Consider the following 18,407-nt stretch of genomic DNA (forward strand, 5'->3'; position numbering starts at 1 on the left):
CTCCAATAGCCATCCTAATGCAGCTCAACACACATGAGTACAACTTCAATTGTCCAAGTAAATAAGGAATATATCCTTCACCACCATTTTCTAACGTACTAAAACTCTGAAAATATCAGTCTATATAAGTGCTTACACTATAACTATATATACCTTTGTTTATCCTCCTAGGTAGCAAAAAAGTACCAGTCTAGTGTAAAGGCTCTATCTAATTGTAAATAAACATGTTTTAATGGCTATATTAATCAATGAAAATGTACCTTTCTTTAGAAAATTAACTGAAGTACAAATGGAGAGGTTGATTAAAATCAGTTATTTTAAGCAGGATTTAAGTGACCAAGTGAAAAGCATTGATTTAAAAAAAAAAAACTATCTACCCTGATAAATATTAAGCAGCAATTGATCTGTTAATAGGGTTTTGCTGGCAGTTTGACAAACAATGCTGATTAATTAATTACAGACCTATTATCCCTGCCTAGCATCTGATATTTGAATATTAGATGCTGCATAACTACTTCCTGCTTACATTTTTTTGTCTAAATGCTTAATGCATTAAATATCAATTAGACTTTACATCTAGGGGTCTAAATCAAATTTCTCTAACTTACTCTATTCACTACCGGTACTTATTTATAAGTCATTCTGTGTGAAAATTGAACATTAAAAATGCATGACTTACATTCTAAAACTGCTACACAATAAAATAACTTTAAAAATGAACATGCCTAAGTACACTTGATTGGATTGTAGTGATCTGTGCTGTGAAACAATTGGAATAATTTAACAGTGCCGATATTACTGACTAAACTAGCCAGTTAATTGCAGCATTAATGTGCACCACTAAGCTCTACTGGATGGAACTGGAACTGTTCAACCATGTGTCAGGCCATGTTCTGCTAACTGAGAGTCTCCTTTAATTCTATTTGGAAAAGCCAGACCAAGCATATTTGTAACCTACCCTTGCTACCACAGGAAGTTCTGAGTAGCTATAGCATAGTGACACCCATGAACTTTTTGGCCACGCATTAAAACTGGCAAAAGCTATAGTATTGAGGCAAATTGTCCCTGTTCAGGAAGAAAAGGGCTCAGATATGTTCTCATCACTATGTATCAACCAGTTTTCTCTGAAAATATAAATTGAACTGCTTCTCCATGTGGATTTGCTTTCTTTTTATATTTATTAGTACTTTCCCCTTTTAGGGAACCAGGAAGTAAGGTTGGGATGTGATGAAACAAGAAGTCTGTGCTGTACATCTCCAAATTAGAGTCCCTGGAAGGACTAGTTACTACTCTACAACTATTTGATTTATCATCTTTGAAGTCCAAATAAGTGATCAAAGCTGACCCCTTTGCATTTTCCCTCTCTCCGCTATTCCGCTAGACCATAGAGCATGAAGGCCGACACTATGACTGTGATGCACTCCATTTCATGGAAATTGGAACGGTGGCTCACAAATTCTACCTCCTCAATATTCGACTCCCTGTGAATGAAAGGAAACTAATTAATGTGGGAATTGGGGAAATAAAGGATGTTCGCCTGGTGGTAAGTGTGCATGTCTCATTTCTATCTTTACTCTGGGCTCCCGTCTCTAGAGTAGGTGTTTAATGGAGACTCACTGCTGTGTCAAAGGTGGGAAGATATTTGTAAAATCCAGCCTTTTATTGGATTTATGATTTTGCTGTGGTAAAGTAACCCATGACTGATAGAGAAATGGGAAGGAGTTTTGCTGTTCTGTACAAAACCACAATTGCCAATTGCTCTATTCCCTAGTAAGAATATAATGACGACATTATTGTTTAAGGTCAGTAAACTTGTATGATTCTCATCGTCAATGCAGCCCCTTTACCCACTGGATCTCTTCTATTACTATTCTCTAGCTATTATCCCTCCCCTTTCCCACCATGCTGACTACACTAGTGGGATAATTCACTGCTATTCTGGTCTACTGGTAATTGCTTCCTTGACTGACTCCAGAAGCAGGCAATTTTATTATGCCTGACTAACATTTTTCTATTGCATACAGTCTGGCTTTGGATCAGAGTTAAATTAAACTGGAAAAAATGCCTCCTATCACATGGTCACTTTAAGCATAGAAGTTAAAATAAGGGATGAGAGGAAATAAGAGATCTGGAATGATAGCACTTGAAGAGGAAACCCCTTTAATCGTGTCACCTTTTGATTTTAATTTAAATGTGTTAAGTGTCCTTGTCTCTGCCTCATTTCAGTCTTAAATAATTTTGTCCATCAAGGTGCTGAGAGCCTAAATAGTTCTCCTGTTTACCACCATTTAATGCAGTAGAGCTAGTCCCTCTCCTCTCACTGTTTTTGGCTTTTGAGCGGCGCTATTTCTGGAGCAATGATCAATTTGCCTATTAGCTCTGAGTATTTATCGGGGTTACCATCATGTATTATCCTCATTCTGCATTTAATATTAAGTCGACTAATTTTAATGTTAGAATAAATTAATTTTGTTTAAATGCGTGGCAACTTTTATTGATTAAATTGTATGCAAAAATATACTTATCAAACACCAGTTATAAAAGAATCTGTTTTTATCAATTTCTGGTTATTTGGAAATTGAAGTGGTGGAATATTTGCATTAGTTATCAGGAGTCCTAAAAATTCGACTTGGACTGAATGGTCAGGACACCCATTAAACAGCGGTGTACAGCTCTTTCCATTTTGTCCAACAGTTCAGCTGTGCATTTCACAAGCAATGCTCTTTAATATTAAAGTGGTTGTAGTTTAGACTATTGCAATTTCTGTCAGGCCCTGTGACTATAACAGGATAATGCAAATCTGATCTTGTCTGTAGATGAGGAAAGTGAAATATTGTACAGCTCCCATGTTTAAACTTGTCTCCTCAGAGTATCCATCAAAATGGAGGTTTTACAAAGGTGTGGTTTGCAATGAAAACCTTCCTCACGCCCAGCATCTTCATCATCATGGTTTGGTATTGGAGACGGATCACGATGATGACACGCGCTCCTGTCCTGCTGGAAAAGTGAGTAGAGGAGTAACTCACTGTGATCCAGACAACTTGTAAGATTAAGGCCAAAATGTATGCCTCATGCAAAGCCTGGGTAAACTGGCCACGTGCTAGATTGCCAACCCTGTGGATCCATTTTCCTTCCTTCCCCACTCTTAGCCAAGCCAATGTGGCAACAGAGCTGCTCATGAACCTCTGTTGCAGTCTTTGTTCTGCAATAGTCTGCATAGCTGATACATTCCTCCTATGTGTGCGTGACTAGACCCTTGTGCCATTCTCTCACAGCAATCATGGAGCCATAGAATTTGCCTCCTAAAACTTTTTGGTGGTCCACGGGAAGCCCCTGCAGGGCTGTGTAGCAGACAGTGTCTGTACCCTCTGTGTCAGTTCCCCAAATTCTGATCCCCATCTCCCAATATAGCAGAAATACGCTAGGCTGCTGCATCAGGGTCCCCTCTGACTGTGGGTGCATGTGTAGGATTAGCACCATAGGAATTTGACTGCCCAACCAGTCCTTTGAAAACAGCAACTGGGTTTCCATTTTGACTCCTGAACATGGGCTTTGTTTGGAATAGATACATTTCTTGCCAGTTACTGAGTCCCCCTTCATTAATGGTGTCTCTGTGGAGGCAGGATAACAGGACTGCTATGTGGGTGGGTGAACAGGAAGGTATCGTGGCAAAAAGGAGGAAACCTCTACTTCTTCATGAAGTTTGAGCTCCTTTGGCCTAGTCCTCTTGGTCCTTTCTTTGAAATAGAAAGAGATTCTGTTCTGTCTGCTTCTCCAGGGTAATCTTTGCTCTTGGGATCTCCATGACGTTCATAAATATCCCAGTGGAGTGGTTTTCCATTGGATTTGACTGGACTTGGATGTTGCTCTTTGGAGATATTCGACAAGGAATCTTCTATGCCATGCTTCTGTCATTTTGGATAATCTTTTGTGGCGAGCATATGATGGTGGGTGTGACTATAGAGTAAAGATTATCTCGTTCCCTTTAGAAATCCAATAAATTGTTGGTAGAACGTTACCAGCCAGTCTTTCCCACTGGTTTAGATGTATATATCTTAGCTAGGAAACGAGCATCTCCTGGTTTTACAAACCCTCTCCCCAAGAGCAATTGCAGCATCAGTGGTTGCCTTAGACAAGCTCCCCTGGTGGATACTGGATATTTGCAAAGCAACAACTGGGAGTGTTGTGCACATTTTTCATCAGATCTCTTCCTTGGAAATAGCATAATGCTCCAATGCCGGACTGGCAGAACAGTGTTAATCTATGGGCTTGGCTACATGGTGCTTTAGCCCACACCAGTGGGCTGTAAATTCTAGATCACACCAGCATGTGTCACACTAACTGGCCTGTGTGTGGACGCTGCTGGCGGGCACTTAAAGTTCCCTACTGCCTGTTAATGTACCGCATAGACAAGCTCTAAGTTTAGCAGAACTCTTCACCTGCTTTCCTCCGGATGGACACACTGCTTGCTAATCTCCCACAAATAGAAATGTACAGATACCCTCAAAGCTTAGAGGTTACTTATCAGTAACTCTTCTTTGGGAGTCACCTCTGTGCGTTCCCACTACTTGCCCACCTTTCCCTCTACACAGAAGTCTGACATCAGTACTGTGTGGTTTTGGAGAATGAACAGAGGCAGTTGAGGGGGATGGGGAGGGACTACATTCCCATATGTAGAGTAGGGCAGGGGTGGGTGAACTTTTTGGCCTGAGGGCCACACTGGGGTGGGGAAATAGTATGCAGGGCCATGAATGTAGGGCTGGGGCAGGGGGTTGGAGTGCGGTGTGTGGAAGGGGGTGCAGGGTGCAGAAGACTTAGGGCAAGGGGTTGGGATGTGGGGTGTACATGGGGACTTGGCAAGGGATTGGGGTGTGGCAGGGGGCTCAGGGCAGGGGGTTGGGGTGCTGGGTCTTCAAGGGGACTCAGGGCAGGGGGTTGGGGTGTGGCAGGGGGCTCAGGGCAGGGGGTGGAGCAGTTCTGGAATGACAGTGGTGCGCAGGGCAATAGCTTGCCCATCTCTGGGGAGGGCAATGATGTCTCCCTCTCGAGCTCTTTCATGTATCCCCAATGAACCTGGCTTCCCAATGAAGTTATGCAGCTCAAAATCTGGGATGCCATATCCCACCATGGAAATGCACAGAGGTAACTCAAAACAGCACCTAGTAGGTAACCTCTTTCTTGACTTAAGAATGTTCTTTGCTATCACTCTCACTGATTGAATTATGCACCCACTTTTTTTTTTTTCCCCCTTTCATAAATTAACTTTCTTTTCCCATGGCTTGATTCATTAGGATCAAAATGAACGAAATCATCTTTCTGGGTACTGGAAACAGGTTGGGCCTATAGCTGTTGGTGCCTTCTGCCTTTTCATCTTTGACATGTGCGAGAGGTAACGGAGACTTTTTTTTTTTCCCCTCTTACGCTTTGTAGTGCTAATACAATTGTGCTCTGTCCTCTTCTTACAGGGGCAATTATTTGGATACAATTGATCTTTAAACTGGGTCCATGTTGGTTTGCCTTTTTCTAATAGCTTTATTGAGTCAAGGATTGAAAAGTTGGTACAAAGGCTTAGCACTTTTCAGGCCATTTGGGTCTCCCCCTGCCAGCACTGGTATTCACCAGCCACTTTTCTGTGCTCTTTGGGGAAGGGAATGGCAAGTCCCTTTTCCTCAGACTAGGTAATCAAGTCATTAGCCCCCTTATAACTCAATTTCCTCCAAGCCCAGTGGTCAATCTCTTAGACATCCCAGTAGTAATTTCCCCAATATAAGTCTTCCCTTCCAGATCAGATTACATTACTTAAAAGTAGACTTTTTACTGGAAAATGACTGACTGAAAGTGAGAGAAAGAGATAAAAGGTAGCTCTTTGCCTGCCTAGCCATATAAGTTCACAACGCATGGAAATATTACCTGTCACAGGACAAAAAAAATGTTTTTGACTTGTAGCTCAAAGGGTATATTGAGCAATCTCAGAAAGCTGCACTGGAACAGTGAGTGAGTTTCAGGATGAAAATGCAGGGTGTGTGTGTGTGTGTGTGTGTGTGTAAAATAAGGATTTTTATCCAGCTCTGTACCCATTGTGGGCTAAAATACAATTCCTTACAGTATCACTTCATTGGTATGTGTATCAAGACATAAAAGTTAGTCCAGTCTCTTGTATATGAAAGTTTCATCCCTGTTTCCGGTCTTAACATTTACATGGTAGATTTTTATTACATGTATCCTATACATTTCCAACGAACACTTTTTTTTTTTTTTTTTAAGCAATGTGGAGTCATTATAATTCTGCATAATTGAAAAGGAGGTTTAATACTGTGCAAGTGATGAGAATTCCTTCTCAGCTAGTGTGCTTGACACCATAAACAATACATATTTTAAAAATGCTATCACTTGCATAGCTGATGCAAGTCACTTTGGACAAGCAAGGTACAGTCTGCCCCAATGCTGACAGCAACTGTCCAACCATTTGCTTCACCATTTTTCTTGCAAAGAGACAAGAAGGCTTTTCCTTTGGCTTTTATAGTACTGTGAAGTTGTGTTGGAACAGTTTTTTGTAAGATTACATGTCCACTGGAATGTAAACTGAAGTCTCCCCACCCACCTCCAAACACACTCCCAAATTACAAAATAACATGACTCATTTTTCCAAACTGTTAAGTTAGATGTATAGGAATGTGTATTTTATGGTATTTTTGACTCTTCGCACAGTAATTCTGATTGCCCTGAATCTTTTTATTTTTATTTATTTGTTTGTTTAGAGGGGTACAACTGAAAAATCCGTTCTACAGTATCTGGACCACAGATGTTGGCACGGAGCTGGCTGTATCCTTCTATCTGTGTTTGTGCAGTAGCATTTATTTTGTTTTTGGAGTGAGAAATATGTTTTTAGTAACTACTTATTGAACCTGATGAAAAGCCTGTTCACTTTAGTAAAATGGGACTGGGAAATTGGTTTCTGACTCAAATATAGTGGAGGATCCAGAGTATCCTTTGAATGAACAACTTTATGGCTCTATAGGGGACACTTCTAAAAATATTAGTGCAGCATGTAGATTTTGCTGCAAGAATTAATTTTGAGATTAGTATTGAGATAAGGGAAGTGATTAGAAAAATGAGCATCTGCCTCAAGCTGCAGAAAGTCTAGGAAATGGCACATCTTGAGTTAGGGTTTGGGTATTAGTGATTCTAGAAAAAGATCTTATCCTCTCTGAACCATGTCTAAATTGCACCCTTTACGCTATTCCCTCTCCTGGCCTGAACTAGAGCAGTTTTTTCTCTGGGGCAGTTCACTTCATCACTGACACTTGGAAGCGTGGTCCTACAGCATTGATACAAATTGCTTTTTAAATTTGCCTGGTCACGCTGGAAGTGCTTTCAGCTGCATTTAATTTTTATTACCAGGCTCAGATAAGGTAATGTGATTAGTTTCACTTCCCCAGCATCCCAGTCCTCTTGCAGGAGTCGCCAAGATCACATGTTGGTTGGTTATTACTTCTCGTCTTCTCTGCTAAGCCCCATCTCTTTGTACCAGCAGAGCAGAAGGGACAATTCCAGCTTAGCCTTTTCTAGCCTGCAGGAGTTTTAATATTTTATCCTCGTTAACACCATGTTAAGTGCTTGGGGAACAACTGGAGCATTGGCTCTGGGACTGAGCTGGGGGAAGGGACCATGAAGCATACACCCTCACTCAGACGGAAGCTTCTATTTAATACACACTGGAAGCCTGAATTAGGATTATTGCGATAATTAGTTTGCTTTTGTAAAGTTCTAATTACCTGAATAATATTTTCTTCAATCTCCTGCTTTGTCAAGTAGTTGTTCCCTTTAACTTTACTGCTCAGATGGCATTTATTATAGTGGCAGGAATCTGCCTTTGCCTCTACTTCCTGTTTTTGTGTTTCATGGTGTTTCAAGTGTTCAGAAACATTAGTGGGAAACAATCCAGCCTCCCAGCAATGAGCAAGGCTCGCAGGCTTCATTATGAGGTTAGAAAACCCTTGTTGGATTAAAGTTGTCATGTGCATGCGCTCATTGCTTTAGTATTCCAAAAAGGCGACTGATGATCTACCAGAAAAACTGTATCCACCCTCATTAGCTTTTTCCATAATTTAGAAAACCGCTTTCTCATGCTGCCAAAACCACCCTAATGTCAGCTCACAAAAACGCAATAAACTTTTCTTCATTCTGATGTTTAGCCCCTACTAATGCTTTCAATCTTCAAAGTGCTTTACAAACACTAACCCGCACAACGTACTCGTAGGCATTTACTCCCAATCAGCTCTGTTTTAATCTTCAGAGTGGTGTGGCCCGGTGGTAAAACCTTTTGAGATTTACTGATGTAAAGCATTATTATTACAGATGAGGAAAATGATGCAGGGTACTCATGTGACTTGCCCAAACCACTTGACAGTTTGCATCGGAACAGGATTAAAAATCAGGAGTTTCTGGCTTGCCATCCTCTCCTTAGACCACGTTTGTCTCTGGTCAGAGCTGTACTCATTCCTCTTTAATTGCTGTTGCAGAGCCCTGATAGAGTTGCAGTCAAACCAAGAATGCCTGTTTTCTTGGTGATAAAGATTTGTGTGTCCATAAAACTTTGGTAGAAAATGTTCTGATGAGTCAAACTCCATGTCTAATCAGGTCGTTTGTGCCTCATTAAAAGACACCTTACTTGTTCCAATAAAAGAATCTGTATTTTTGCAGACGTTTCCCTGAAGTCTTAGCTCTTCTTTCATCTCTTTTCTTGAGTTAAAAGTACGGCACAGGGATTATGGATTTGTGTTACAGGAGAGCTTAGGGCTCCACTGCTCTCGGCACTGTGCAAACACTTAACAAAAAGACAGTCCTTTCCCTGAGGACTTCAGTCTTGCCACCCTCAGCCCACCTGCTGCACAAACTAACTTGTAAAATGGCCACACTCCCCCAAGATGCCTGAGTCAGTATGATTCCAAACTAACACAACTAAAATCAATCTTTGTTAAATTTAAAACAGATTTAAAAAAAGCAAACAGTCTGTGATAAAGTCACATGGTTTGAAGGTCTTATGTCATTTGTTTGTTGTCCTTAATCTATAGTCTAACATTCATTTAGTCACCTTAAATTCTCGGCCACAGGAAATTAGATTGGGAAAGTTTGCATCCTCCTCACAAACTCATTACACTTACAGAAACAGAAAACATTTGTAAAGTAGATCATTCCTGGTATAACCTAGCAAACCCTCATCACAGATATGTTCTAGAAAGAAAGCATATCTGATTTAGCAAGGAAGCCACAGACTATCAAATGTGATGTTAATTTAATGAAACCTTTTTGCTTAAACTCAAGTGCCTCCTTCCCATTAGCTCTAAGTAAATCAGTTTAATTTTACAGAAGCAAACATGATGGAAAGCAGTAGCAGTCAAGATCTCTACACCCCATTCAATGTAACTGGGAGGAATGCAGATGTGTGGGGAACAGAGAATATCGGCTGTCACCAGGGCGGGACAAAGAAGCAAGTGGGTGGTTGTGGGTTTTGTAGTTTTGGACTAATCTTTTTTCCAACTTCCATCTTGTAGAAGCTAAAAATTGAAAAGGGATTGTCTGTTCTGTTACAGTGACCAGTGTCGTGTTCTCTCTCTCTCTCTCTCTCTCTCTCAATAGGGGCTAATTTTTAGGTTCAAGTTCTTGATGCTCATCACTCTGGCCTGTGCAGCGATGACTATCATCTTCTTTATTGTCAGTCAGGTGAGTGTGCTGAAACCAAACTTGGTATGATAGAGTGCAGTATCCAAATTCCTAAGTAGCCAAGATATTGGCTATATCCTAGTTCAGAGGACACAGGAATGCATAGACTGTAGGCAGGGCTGGTATCCTCTTATTGTTAAGGCTGCCTGATATTTCCCATTATAAGACCCTGTTTTCAGTTGTTTGACTTTGCCAAACTTAAACGGTTTGGGCTGAAATTTTTCATACTGAGTGTCTGCCTCAGGATAGCTTTTTCCCTCTTTCCCCTCCTCCCCCCCTTACATTTCAGCCAAAATAGGTTAACCATTTGCAATATGAAGGGGTGGGGAGGGTGGTTTGTCCGTGTGTTAAAAAAAATTCTGGTGACCTTTTTCTTTGGAAAATCTCTAATATGTGAGTATGCAACTATAGACTGTCATAATGCATGTTCACAAGGGGACTGAATTGAGGTTGCATAGGCAACCTTAATTCTAAGAACACAAGAACAGCCATACTGGGTTGGACCAAAGGTCCATCTAGTATAGTATCCTGTCTTCCGACAGTGGCCAATGCCAGGTGCCCCAGAGGGAACGAACAGAACAGGTAATCAAGTGATTCACCCCGTATTGCTCATTCCTAGCTTCTGCCCAACAGTCTAGGAACACCATCTCTGCCCATCCTGTCTAATAGCCATTGATGGACCTATCCTCCATGAACTTGTCTGGGTGGGGTTTTTTAAATTCTGGTATTTAACTTTTGAGTGTTTGATTTTTGCAATCTTAAATGCTCTTAACAGTTTTTTGGGCGTGAGGAAGGTATGTATGTCTCTTCCCTCTGAACTTGGATTTAGCCTATAGATAGATATGTGGATATACAATTATAATAAAAATATAGTGTATTGGGCTTGTTTTAAGTTGCACAGATAAAACCCCATGCACCCTCTTGAAGGTCTACCCCACAGTATTCCTCTGAGAATAAGCCCCTTCACTCTCCTGACCAGTTCCCAGGACTACAGCCTCCCAAAATGACTTTCCAGTGTTAAGATGTTTTATTGGTCTCAGATATAAGGTGGCAATCGTAGTTGTATGTAGGCTTTAGTTGCAGAAATACAGTGGATACACCTTTATAAGTTAATAGTCAAACTTTTCTACTTTGAATGTAGAACTGTTCAGAAACTTTTTTGTCCGAATTTTCTAAAGAGTAATACTCCTTTTCCTAAGGAAAATGTCAGTTGTAGGACAATTTCAGTTTTGCTGGGAGCGCGGGGGAGAATCTCTTCTTTTCTATAGGAGAAACTGAAAAGACCGCTCCCCAGCTACTCACTGGGGTGGGGGCCACTGACAGGCCCAGTTCTTTGGCTGCAGGAATTGGGAGGAGTGGGTCAGCTTCATTGCAGGCAGAAAGCAAACTTGATGAGATGGGCAGCTGGAAGATTCAGTTTTGAGAGAAGCAAAATGAAGTTTTTCTTGAAATCCTTTCCTGTGAGAAATTTTGGATGTTTCATTTCTGCTTGCGATGAAAACTTTCAAAAAGGTGAAATTTTTCACAGGGAGGGATTTTATTTTCTTGCCAATTTTACTTGTAAGCACTTCTGCTGAGTCGTGCACAGAAGTACTCTCAGACCTACTATATTAGAGAATCTAGCATCTGTGTTCCCTTTGCTTATGGAAAACAATGCTGTAGTCTGATTGGCATGGTAAAATGACTCTGATCTAAAGATCTGTTCAGTTGAAGCAATTGGCTTGAAGTTCTACCTCAAATCTGGCAAATCATTTTGTCCAGTTACTTTCATCAAGTTTGGTATTTTTGTTTGTCTAAAGGCTATGTTCTGCCACTGTCTTTTTCTTTTAAAGCAGAGCTCCTCATTTTCTGTAGGGAATTCTGCTTTAAAGTCAATGGTAGGCTATGGCTCCAAATGACTTGTTAATTTGGCTTTTAAAATGGAAGGCAGTCTTAAGGTGCATAGCTCATGCATTTCATTGTTTTCAAAATATTGATATTAAATGACTGTTTTCTTAACTCTCCATAGAGTCTCCTGTCTTTCTTTATATCTGGAGCTAATGCTATCAGCCATAGGTCTCTGCTGTAAGACAGAAGCAGTGAGACGTGCTGAATGCCATTAGCTCTTTGCATTATTCATGCTGTTTTCTTCTATAAAAGGTTTATTTATAGACCCTCTAAAGTTTCCAGACGTAGCCAGTCTCCCAGGTACTGCTCGATTATAATTCTCCTCTCGCTATAATCTTGTATGACTGGAATGATCTAACTTGAATGTTCTGAGATAAATTTTGTTAGTTTTTAAAAAAAACCAAAGATGAATAAAGTTTCTAATACAAATCTTGTTGCATGTGCCAATCCTTCTAGATTAGTGGCGGGGAAGAGACTTGTTAGTATAGACTTTTTACTTCCATGTGTTTGCTGTCTGGACATGAATTGTCCATCTGCTTCATTCTGTCTAATTTCAGAATTCTCTGTATCTGCTCTTAGAAACATGTACTACTTCATCGTAGAAGGATTCTCCTTACCTATCTGTCCCTGTTGAATCTCTGCTTTCTTGTGGACAGGTGACTGAAGGCCATTGGAAATGGGGGGACTTCACAGTACAGGGGAACAGTGCCTTCTTCACAGGCATCTATGGGATGTGGAACCTCTACGTCTTCGCTCTTATGTTCCTATATGCTCCATCACACAAGAATTATGGTGAAGATCAATCAAATGGTAAACTGGGCTTTGGTGTGGCTCTTAATTGCATATCAATACTAACTTGAAATAGTCTGGGGACTGCATTGTGTAGCTGTGGTGGAGGAAGTGAAAGACAAGACTGAGGAATGGAACTAAATAGTTTTTTGTTTACTGAGTTTACAGTTGGTTTCCCTTGGAATATCTTTCAGTAGCACAGTGGCTTCTCCAGCATTAGCTCATGTAACAGTGTTTGTTTGGACTGAAACCACTGCAAAGGAACTTTCTTCTCTTCAAATGAATTGAAGGAATCCTGGAAACCCTTCTTAGTCCTCCGTTTTAGAAAAGCTTATTGTTTCCAAGACCCAAACTCTGGAGAAATTGAATGGCAATCACTCTCTAGTTCCCGGGTCCTCCTTTGTGCATCACACTGAAACATAGCTTTGTATTTCAGGTGACCTGGGAGTAAGTACTGGGGAGGAGCTTCAGCTCACCACCACCATCACCCATGTGGACGGGCCAACCGAGGTTTACAAGCTGGCTCGCAAGGAGGCTCAGGAGTAACTCCTGGAACACCTCACTTGGGACAAACACAATGAAGTACAATACACAGATTGAGACCACGTCCTCCTTGAGGAGACATCCGAAGTAACTCACTCTACAAATGCCCAGTATTTATAGTGTGTTCACTGAGCGGTGGCACTAAAATAGAACCTTTGTAAACTCTCTTTAATATGGTGTAGCTATCTCTGGGGGAGGGCAGGATATGTATTTTATATTTTACAGACACGCTAAACGAACACTAAGGGTGCAAAGTGAAACGTTCAAGAGTTAAAAGCCAGGATTAATGTTGCCTGCAGAACCTTTAATTTGGCTCCTTGTGTGTATGCAGGATGATAGTCTTTAATTACTGGGGGGTTTTACACAGGACCTCTGCCTCATTCAGTGCACAAAATGGACAGTGGAGGTATCACTTAAGAGGAGGTATTTCGTATTTTGTCATCTTTTGTGTGTAATTTCCTCATAAACACACAGAAAATGCAAAATTATATTCTGTATCTAACCATATTGATACCTCCTTCAGTGTGCCCCCTCCCCGGCAGGGTTCAAACCTTTAGACCTGTAGCACAGACCTCTGCCACTTAAGCTAACAGTGACTGGCAGCAGTAGTAGGCTGTTACCTGGTGTGTGGACTAGGCACTAAAGGAGGAAGAGATGCACACTTTACTAGTGGGTTTCACAGCTATTTGCGGATAGAGGAATGTAGGAACTCTGAATTCCTGGATTCTTTTCCAAGTCCTGGAGGGGAATATACTCTAGTGGTTATAACCTTTCTGCCCTTGTGCCCCCCAACTTTCCCGTATCCTCCTATCTGCCCCACTCCCATTGGGCTCCTGAAACACCTTCCCTTCCCTCCCCATCCCTCCTTCCTCCATTTCTCATTACTCTGCATTCCAGTGATGGCTCCTTCTCATCCATGATGCCTGGGTGTCAGGAGAGGGAGCATTGAGGACACAGGAGAGACTGTCTCCCTCTGTTCCTGTGCTCAGTGCCACAGGATCCTGCAGTAGCTGGGAGGAGCAATTGCAGGGCAACTCCTGCTCAAAGACTGCAGCACTAGCATGGAGCACACTCAGAGATGGAATGTCTGGAGAACTTAGCTGCCAAATCTGCACTGAGCATGTGAGAACCAATATTTTTCAGTGTCTCGTAACTTGGCCAAACTTCATGACCAGTTCTTAGACTCTTTGGGGACTCAACAGTTGAGCAGGACTTTCCCAGCAATTGCTGCTTTTGGCTGCTGCGGGATGCTGTAGTGCTGCACACGGTATTAAGTCCTGTGCTCTCCCTGCTAATGCCCAGGCAGTGTGGAGGAGGAAACAGCCTGATCTCAAATGCAGAGAGGATGATCCAGACCTGGAGGGAGAGGGAGTGGACTAGGATACATGTGGATTGGAGGTGTGGGGGAGAGGGACTGACTGGCTGGGCAGGGAGATTAGGAGAAGGCGCTAGAGCTGTGGTGAGGGAGAGAGGAAAACTAAGACAGGCATAGGTTAGAGGGGACTGGGGCGGAAGGGGAGAGGCTGAGAGAGATGGGCACAAGGGTCTGTGCCCACTAGAGTGCATGGAATGGATTCCTGAGTGTCTTATTCCTGCTGTCAGCAAATATCTTTTAAAACTCCTGGTAAAGTTTGTCATTCCCCCTCTAGAGCTTGGTCCATGCAGAGGATGAGTCTACTGCTATCAGTTGCTCAAGTAATAGAGGTTTGTGCTATGAATCTAAAGGTTCCAAATCGGCTCATGCATAAGGCTATGTTTTTGTCACTGGGGTCACAAAGTCATAGAATCCATGACTTTCGGAGACCTCTGTGACATTCTCCGCTTCAGCCCCATGGGCTGCAGGACTCTGGAGCTGACAGCCAGTGGGGCCCTGGCAGGGTTCCAGTGACAGGGGCCCCCTGGATGGTTCCAGCAACAGGTAATAGACTCCTGAGCGGGCCCTCCTTAAGGTTCCAGCAACAGGCGACCGCCTTGCATGGTGAGAGGGGGATGCCTCAGGCGAGTGGCTGGGGTTTCCCGTTTTCTCTCTGGGAAATATGGTCATCCTGCAGCTCCCAGCTGCCATGGGCAGAGGGGGGGGCACAATCATTTTTCAGTTGGCTTTTTTTAAAGCCTGGGAAATCACACACCATAAACTACAGTAGTGCTAAGGTTGCAAAGTCAAACACTCAGAAGTTAGGAAATGCCAGTATTAAGCTTGCCTGTGTAACCTTAATATGACCCTCTTCTGCATACACATTATGATGTAGTTTTTAATTAATGATCTCGCACTATTTCCTGCTCCCCATAGGCCCCCTCTGCCTTATCCAGTGCAGAAGATGGACCAGCTGTGGGGATAAATCAGGGATGTGTAGTGAAGGATGCTACTGGCTGTAGCATCCCCATCACTAAATGTGGGTGTTTCATTTTCTGGCTGCTCACCTTGAGATACCGAGGACCAAATTTGCAGAACTGCTAAGTGCTCCAACTGAAGTCAAGTGGTGCTACGCTTGGAGCATAGATTAAGTGCTGTGAAAATGCTAAATCTTTTAAAAACAAGGCTCTGGGCTTCTCAAATTTGGTACCAAAAATTAATGGACACTTTGACAATTTTGGCCATAATTTCTGTGCCTCAGTTCCCCATCTGTAAATGGGTAAATGCTGTGTGTGTGTGTGTGTGTGTGTGTGTGTGTGTGTGTGTGTGAAGATCCATGTATTAGTGTTTGAAGCACTCGGAGAGCACTAGGAGGAAATTATTAATTTTGTATCCAGTGCAGAGTTTGGATGGGTTTTGTCAAATAAAGCCTGGATCCACATTGAGGAGAATAAAAGAAGATCTTGAATAAATATATGCTCACACAATGAGGCCGGGGTCCTCTGGAGAAAAATATAGATAAGCATATAATTAAAGACTGTAACATAAAACATATATTCCCAAGGGGGCAGAGTTGAGTTGCTCTTCCAACCTCCATGCTAGCATTTCACAACTTTTGAGAGCTTGACTCTGCAACCTTAATGTTACTTTAACTTTAGTTTTTATGTAATATCTATATACCTAGAATAAATTCATCCTGATTTCTTTTATAGCGTAGTGTAACGTTGCATGTTGTAAAGATTGATTTACGAAAGAGTCATTGCAGCTTTAAAACCAAATCTTGTGTGTCCAACACTAACATCTGTTACGGTGTAGATATCTTTTTTTATATTTGCTAAACTAAGTGCCACTTGCGTACCAGAAACAGCCCCTGGGTCTTATTAAATTGTTTGTTGTATGTTCACTTTTTACAAAATGCTTTCAGCAACCTGGAAAAAATGTAGTTTTGTTAATTTAAATAAAATATACAATATTGTGGGTTTGTTGTTGGTTCATTGAGTGAGAAGAAATTGTAGCCTTTTTTGGGTGTCTTTTTATGGTTTGTCTGCTGAACTACAGTGGATAGACCAGTGGGGCAGAACTGCGCTTTACTGGAGACCTGAATTTCCCACCAAGCCACTGATCTAGTTCTTGGTGATCTTTTTGACCTTTAGAATTTTTTTTTTAAATAATCGTTGCATTTATTATGAAAATGCAAAACTTCTTTTTTTTTTTTTTGGAAGCTGGAATTCTTTTGCATAACTCGTTATGAGGCAAGATGGCTAATGTAAGCAACTTGTCACTTCAAATGTTGGTCTTAAAGGTGCCACAGGGACCCTCTGTTGCTTTTTACAGATTCAGACTAACACTGCTACCCCTCACATTTGAAGTGCTGAAAAGCAGTACTTCAATGGCTGACCTCATTCTCTCTTTAATCCCTCACATTAGAAGCAGTTACGTTATCAAAGTAACTTAGGTCTTGCTTACGCCGGGCCAGATCCAGTGCTTTTTGAAGTCAATGGGAACTGAAGAGAGGCTGGTCTCCATATCACAGGTATTTGGCGTTGGACCCTACAGCTAACTGGAATCCCCCTTCTGTTTCCTTGTACTTCAAACTGACTTTCCTAACTAGTTTGGCATGTACATCTGCCCAGGGGTATTCTGTGAAGGGAAAGCTAACGTATTAAATGAAATAATTTGAACTGACAGTTAAACTTATGGGAGACCATTACCCACTCCTTGAGCTACAAGGTGAGATTGATTGATTGATGTATTGGCATGCTATGACATTGTTTTTTGAGAACTAGGAAACTGTCAGGAAGAGTGAGTTCCCTTGGTCAGAAAGTGTTCAGAGCTAAAACCAAACCTCCTCCCCCCCATTAGGCTTTCTTGCAATAGTACCCTCCCTTTCATACTAATGTCCCCAAACACTCCCAAGCCTGCTCCTTGCTAGCAGAAAACGAAGCCTGAGGTGCCGTTAGCAGTTGCCCTTGTAGGAGGCACTTGGCTGCTACAGTGATTGTGCTGCGGGGGCACATTTCCAAACAGAGAGGCACCATGCTCATATTCTATGATTTCAGTCTCGCATACACTGTTCTGAACCCTTCCTATGCCATCAAACAGCACGGAGCATGAACAAGCGTGCTGCTCTATGACCACTTTAAAAAAGCTAGCAAACCTGCAGAGCTTTCCAAGTACATGCTGCCAGCTTTATTCAACAGAACAAGGTAAAGTACTTTTAACACCATCCTAATTAACAGACTATATAGGAGTGACTAGCACCAGGGTACAAACTGCTGTGTTTTCTTAGGGTACTTCAGGGCGTGGTGTCAGTTAGGACTGGTTTATACTGGAAACTTTCATCGGCATAGCTACTTCTCTCAAGGATGCAAAAAAACCACACCCCTGAGATGTAGTTAAGCCAACCTAACCCCCAGTGTAGCTGGGTCACTGGAAGATTTCTTCTGTCAGTCTCGCTACTACCTCTCGAGGAGGTGGATTAACTACAGCAACTGGAGAACCCAGCCCCATCGCTGTAGTGAGGGTCTACCCTGTACCGCTAGAGCAGTGCAGTGGTGGAACTGGAGTTGTGCTACTGTAGCATTTTAAAAGTTAACATAGCTTCAGACATAAGACCATAGTTTGTTCAATACTGGCAAGATAGCAGAAAGCATGAACGGTGCTGCGAGACTTGTGCTTTTGGAAGCACCTGGAAAGGAGCTGGAGTCTTGTTTACACTTAGGCCTGGTCTACACAATGACTTTAATTCGGATTTAGCAGCGTTAAATCTAATTAACCCTGCACCCGTCCACACAACGAAGCCATTTATTTCAAAACAAAGGGCTCTTAAAATCTATTTCTGTACTCCACCCTGACGAGTGGAGTAGCGCCAAAATCAATATTGTCATTTTTGAATTAGGGTTAGTGTGGCCACAATTCGATGGTATTGGCCTCCGGGAGCTATCCCACAGTGCACCATTGTGACCACTCTGGACAGCAATCTGAACTCGGATGCACTGGCCAGGTAGACAAGAAAAGCCCCGCGAACATTTGAATTTTATTTCCTGTTTGCCCAGCGTGGAGAGCACAGGTGACCACAGATAGCTCATCAGCACAGGTAACCATGCAGGTC

At 42.0% G+C, this 18,407-nt stretch overlaps 1 protein-coding gene across 1 annotated transcript in view; it reads left to right on the plus strand.

Moving 5' to 3' along the window:
- WLS (Wnt ligand secretion mediator) overlaps nucleotides 1–16,273 on the plus strand; it is a 67,238-nt gene extending 50,965 nt beyond the window's left edge. Inside the window, exons 4-12 of the mRNA XM_054037328.1 lie at nucleotides 1,382–1,543; nucleotides 2,869–3,005; nucleotides 3,779–3,947; nucleotides 5,292–5,389; nucleotides 6,759–6,822; nucleotides 7,842–7,985; nucleotides 9,640–9,723; nucleotides 12,267–12,420; nucleotides 12,836–16,273. Of these exons, the coding sequence (XP_053893303.1) occupies nucleotides 1,382–1,543; nucleotides 2,869–3,005; nucleotides 3,779–3,947; nucleotides 5,292–5,389; nucleotides 6,759–6,822; nucleotides 7,842–7,985; nucleotides 9,640–9,723; nucleotides 12,267–12,420; nucleotides 12,836–12,945 (1,122 nt within the window). The 3' untranslated portion in view covers nucleotides 12,946–16,273. The remainder of the gene's footprint in view (nucleotides 1–1,381; nucleotides 1,544–2,868; nucleotides 3,006–3,778; nucleotides 3,948–5,291; nucleotides 5,390–6,758; nucleotides 6,823–7,841; nucleotides 7,986–9,639; nucleotides 9,724–12,266; nucleotides 12,421–12,835) is intronic.
- Nucleotides 16,274–18,407: the final 2,134 nt, after the last annotated feature.

This window comes from Malaclemys terrapin, chromosome 8 (genome assembly GCF_027887155.1).
Source record: "Malaclemys terrapin pileata isolate rMalTer1 chromosome 8, rMalTer1.hap1, whole genome shotgun sequence".
In the NCBI taxonomy this organism is placed as follows: Eukaryota; Metazoa; Chordata; order Testudines; family Emydidae; genus Malaclemys; species Malaclemys terrapin.